The 5,834-nt window shown below is 36.7% G+C and overlaps 1 protein-coding gene across 6 annotated transcripts in view; it reads right to left on the reverse strand.

The window, feature by feature from the left end:
- Nucleotides 1-5,834, reverse strand: part of Map3k20 (mitogen-activated protein kinase kinase kinase 20) — a 193,661-nt gene that overhangs the window by 91,254 nt on the left and 96,573 nt on the right. For all 6 annotated transcript variants that reach the window (XM_023719098.1, XM_023719097.1, XM_023719096.1 and 3 more), the window contains exon 4: nucleotides 3,637-3,738. In XM_023719098.1, coding sequence (XP_023574866.1) covers nucleotides 3,637-3,738 — 102 coding nt within the window. The remainder of the gene's footprint in view (nucleotides 1-3,636; nucleotides 3,739-5,834) is intronic.

Consider the following 5,834-nt stretch of genomic DNA (forward strand, 5'->3'; position numbering starts at 1 on the left):
GGTCCCTGTGCTTTGCTAAGCTTGTTCTAAGTAGGTGCTTTAGACCACTGAGCCATCTCACCAGCCCACAAAGATAAATTTTAAAGATAATCTGTACTTAAACAGATCCAAAAGTTCTCTCTAACATATTTTAAATCAAGATACTTACTTATAATGTAGAAAGTCATCATTTTTAAATTAAAAAATCGTACTTCAAAAGATACATTTTGGGGGCCTGCTGGTTAGCTCAGTTTTAAGAGCCTGCTCAAGCAAATGCAGTCAGGCACAGGATACGGTGGTTCCATCCCCAGCTCCACCTGCCTTACCAGACCCGCCATTCAGGCAGCCTAACCCACCAAAACCAAAAAAAGATATATTTCAGGTTTTAGTAGTGTTTGACTCTTAGTAGTGTTTAACTCTTTCTGTATTTGCATGTTGTCACCCCCTGAGAACAAATAGAAAGAAATTTTCTAATGTGCATTTCCTCTCCCTTTATGTTTGAAGTTCTTTTTTCTAAATAATGGAAGAAAAGTCCTTTCCCTCATGAAATCAAACAAGTTTCACTGTGAATGAACTAGTCACTGAAAACAATTTAGTAACTATGGTTTGTCTTTTTAAAGTATACAGGACATTTCAATTTTATAAAGGTTAATTTATTAATAATCTATTATTCTACCTTTCATGAAGAATCATGAAAGAACAAAGAAAATGAGGAAAAATTTAAACTCTTGCCATATAAAATCACTGAAAAAGTTAACAAAAGTATTACTAATTTAAATGATCTAAAGCAAAATGTAACTGGGATAAAGGGAATCTCTTTTAATAAGAAATTCTACCTACATCAAACTAAAAATTCAATAGCTTCACAACTTGGGTGGCATCTAATAATCTGTATGATTGAATCACAGTTACTTCTCTTGTTTTCAATTCAAATTTCTGAATAATTTTTCAGGTTAAAATTGGTTTAACTACTATTAAAGGTAGAGATAATTTCTACACTTGGTAACTAGGATTTCAAAAAGCAACACTCAAGGTAAAAGCTTAAAACACAGACACTTTTCTTCGTCAAGGCAGATTATAAGAAAAGGTACAAGTTATTTGTGAACAATGTACAGTGTTCACTTAAATAATACTTTGTATACATAAATTATCACTGTATTAATCACAACCATATAATATTGTTTAATTTGCTTTTATAGAGTCATTTATAATTCTGCTTTTTTATTGCAAATCATTTAAAAAAGCTAGTAAATACCTCTATCAGGTTTAGCATTGAGGGTTTTCTAAAAATGATTTGACAGGTGTCACCAGGAGATTTTTGGGGAGATTTGGAGTCACCAATAACCCCTTCCAGTCTGGACACAGGTTGGTCTGCTTTAATCAATGCTTTTATGCACTGTTGAATGACTTGGGGCAATTTCAGCTCACCCACCCTGTTCTTCTTCCTACCCAGAATGAAGATAATCTTTTCAGCTTTGAGGATGTACTGTCTCAACAGCAATGATGTTGAGCAATGCCTATTTCAAAATGCATGAGCCAACTCTTATTTGGAATGAATTATTCATTCTTTGATTTCTCAACATTGTTGCTTCAGTGGCTTCAATCTCAGTCAAACTGAGGAGTGCACTGCTGAATTTGAAACAGAATCGACAAAAGTGAAGTCTTCCTATTTAATCTCTGAATTCTACACCTAGCTTTTTAGGAGAAGGTTGAAGTCATTCTAAAGCATCGATTTCTTTTCCTTTTTAAGGCCATCAAAAAGGATTTTTAAATGTTACATAGTATTTATGATTATATATAAATAAGCCTCTTCTCAGCAGAGGCCAAACCACTGCTTCTTGCCTTCCAGATCAATTCTCCAACCAAGCAGAAAGATGTTATTACTTTACATCTTAAGCCTCTGTTCAGAAAGTATACTCCTATCGTCCACTTCTCTCTCCTTTAATTCTGGTTCCAGTTTGCTACTTACCTCTGTCACTTCTCCTCTCTACCCTTCTAATGCAGAGCTAACATTCTTGAAAAACTTTGGAGAATGACCTATCTGTTCTGGAGCCAAAAGACTTGGCCCTCAGACAGCTGGTATGGCAGCGCTGTGCTGTGTTACAGGGATCCCGAAGTAGAGAACAGGAAAGCAAGTGTCTGATATCAGTATGTTTCTCCGATATCTATGCCATAATGCCCTTAAGTAACAACATGGGTATATTTTGCTGAGCACCCTAATGTAAAAGTCTGTAAAGCAAAGCGCCATGTGTCAAGAACTGCTTGTATATGCACTTACACTGACATAAGCTTATTTCCATAATGCTGCAGGCAGTTCCCCCAACAGCCTATCATCCTGCTAACTTACACACTTGTGGTCCTACATACTACTGATACGCAGAGAACTATGATGCTTCACCAAAAGAGCTTGAAGAATATGAAACTTAAGGCTGATTTGAGATGCATGATGCATGAATGTACAATTAAGTTCATTAGCACAGCCAAAGCTTTAAGTACTCCATCCTAAACACAGAGCTCATTATTCTTATTAGGTAATGAAGTACCAGTTGGTAGCAGTACATACCATGAAACTTTAGAATTTTTTTTTTCACTTTCTCTATTTAAAGAATTTGGTGGTGTGGATGAAACTTTAAACAGGCCAGATAATTCCCCAAAGGAAAGACTATTACTTCTGGGAGTCAATGCATGACTCTGCAGTGTATGAGCTCAGCAAAGTATGAGCTATTCCTTCTCTTCATTGAGGAGTATATAACACTGTATTTGCTTTGTAAAGAGATACTACCAGAATGGAATAGTAAAACGCAAAGGATTTCATTGCCCCAGTGAAATGGAGAGATACTTCCTACAGGTTGCTAGAATACAAATATAACCATTAGCACGCATTACTGAGATCAACTTGTTTCCAAAGCAACTTTGAAAGTTATAAATAGAACTAAAAAATGTTCAGTTAGAAAAATGGAACAAAAGATAAAAATAACTGAAAATCTTTTTGTTTTGGTACTGGGGATCAAACTTAGGACCTTGCACTTGCCAAGCAGGTGTTTAAGCTGCTGTGCTATCTCCCCAGCTCATTAAATGGAATCTGAATTGCTTTAGAAACCATTAACCTAAAAAGAAATTTATGGGGGCAGGGAGAACTGGGCATCTTGTTTAAGGACTTTATGTATTAAAATGTCATTTCCAAGTGTGATGTTCAAGTTTACATTAAATATAAAATAAAATCTGAGTCATTTATATATAGAAGGACAAATAATTTCTTGGCAAGTACCTGTATATGAAATGAACAGAACTAAACCTACAATAAACCGTGTTTTTAGATACTGCAGAGAAATGTTCACAATATGCACTGAAAGTGAGCTGCTCAATTACAAAGTCACAAAACTTGGCAAAAATGTCTGCCCTAGAATTTGCTGACTTCATAGAACCTAATTTTAAGGAAAGAAACGAACAGAGGAAAAAAGAGAAAACAAATTCAGAAGTAGAAATAAACTGACCTAAAATATCTATACAGTGAACTGAAGAATTCATATTCCTTTTTATCTGCAAAAGCAAGAGTACCTAAGGACACACAGAGTAACATTTTTCTGACATAAATCCCCAGATTAGAGCAAGAGAATGCTGCCACGAATTATGCAAGAAAACACTGAGTAATGTCACCTTTGGCTACATCAGTGGCCCATGTCATAATGTGATCCATGTCCATCTCTTCACTCCTATTGCTGTTGATGTAGTCATAGAGTGATCCCAGAGAAGCATATTCTATTTCAAAAGGAAAGATAAACACATAATGAAAACCAAAGTACATTTCAGCAATTAGACTTTACATTTTCATAAAGATACATGTTAACAACAAAAACATCATATCTTAAAAAAAAAAAAGAAAACCTAAAAAAATCCCATCAAATCTTCAGTATAACATTTAATACACTATGATTAGAGTGGAGCTTGGTTTTATTTTCAGTGTTGGAGAAAACATGATGCTTTTTACCATTAAGTATGATTTAATTAAGCTAATTAATTTCTTTGAGACAGGATCTCACTATGAAGTTTAGGCTGGCCTCAAACTCGCAGTGATCTTCCTGCCACAGCCTGGGCACTGGGATTACAGATATGTACCACTGTGTTCGACTTAAGAACAATTTTAAATGTAGGTTTTTGTAGATGCTGTTTACCATGTTGAGAAAAGCCCTTCTACTCCTGGTCTGTTAAGCTTTTTCACCATCAATGACTGTTGTCTGTCAATTTCTTAATCTTCATCTTAAAATACTGATGTAAAATTTATTTATTTATTTGGTATAGCATCTCCCTATGCAGCTTGAACTCATACTGATCCTCTTGTCTCAGCCTCCCCAGTGCTGGGATTACAGGTGTTTACTACCATACCTGGTTTCAGTGGCTGGTGCGGCAGGCCCAGGGTTCCAGTACTGGGGATTGAACTCAGGTCCTTGTACTTGCCTACGCAGGTGCTTAGACCACTGAGCTATCTCCCTGGCCCCTCAAATTTTCACTTTTTATCCTATTATCTATGATGGTGCCTTACATCAACTGATTTTAGATGTTAAACCAGCCTTGCAATTTCAGAAAATATTCCATTAGGACATGATGGGCTTTTCTTTATGGAAACATTTAAAATTATAAATTCAAAAATCTTTTTCTTAGGCCAGGGAGATGGCTCAGTAGAATAAGTGCTTGCCTGGCAAGTGCAAGGGCCTGACTTCCATCCCTGGTTCTGCCAAAAAGAAAAAAAAAATCTTTTTCTTGTAGGTCTATTCGGCTTTTATTGTTTTTCAAGTCAGTTTTGATGATGTGTATTTTTTAAACAAATTGTTCACTGCATCTAAAGTTCCTATCTTGTAATATGAAGCTGGTCAGGCCAGTCCCTGCTTTTGTGGGGGCACTACTGGGGACTGAACTCAGGACATTCACACTGAACTACATTCGCTGCCATTTCCTAAGTTTTCAATTCTGAAACAGGCTCTCACTGAGTTGCAGAGTTGCAAAGTTGCCCAGACTGAGTTTGAACTTGTAATCCTTCCAGAACTTGTAATCAACATTCCAGAATGGTGAGGTTACAGGCATGGGGCACTGCACCAAACTCTTGATAATCTTTTAAAACTTATGTAGGAGTCACAGTACTGTCCTTTCACTCTTGACTTTGCTAATGTGTATCTTCTGTCTTTTCTCAGTCAGCCTAGGCAAAAAGTTGTTAATTTTGTTTGTATAAAGACCAATCTTTTTTTTTTTTCTTGGTACCAGGAATTGAACTCATGACCTCATGCTTCCAGGTAAGCACTGTGCCACTGAGCTATATCTCTCGCCCTATGAAGACCAATTTTTCATTGATTTTTCGCTTTTATTTTTGGGTTTTACTGAGCTCTAATTTTTATTATTTTCTTCTGCTGGATTACTTTACATCCTGTTCCTTTTGTAGTTCCTTCAAGGTTGAAGAAGTTTAGGTTATCAATATCAGATCTGTCTTCTTTGGTGTAAGTGATAAAAGCAACACATCTCCCTTTTAGCACTGCTTCATTTACGCTCTTCAGTTTTGACTCCTTTCAGTTTAAACTATTTAAAAGCTGTTATGGTTTGTGTTTAGGTGTCCCCCCCAAAGCCTCATGCACTTGGGATGGCTTCTGAAGTTTGTAATTGATTACTGTGGGTGTGGATGCTGCACCTGCCCTGGGGCAGGTAATCTGCATTACAATGTAAGGTGGGAAGAGAAGCCAGCTGCTTGAGCTACTGCTACCCCTCCCTTGCTCTCTTGCTCTTTGCCACCACCATGAAAGGTTGCTTTTTGCTCTGTGCTGCTCTGCTTTGGACCCAGCTGAGTATGGACTGAAACCTCCAGTAACTGT

This window comes from Octodon degus, unplaced genomic scaffold, assembly GCF_000260255.1.
Source record: "Octodon degus isolate 3935 unplaced genomic scaffold, OctDeg1.0 scaffold00065, whole genome shotgun sequence".
NCBI classification, from domain to species: domain Eukaryota; kingdom Metazoa; phylum Chordata; class Mammalia; order Rodentia; family Octodontidae; genus Octodon; species Octodon degus.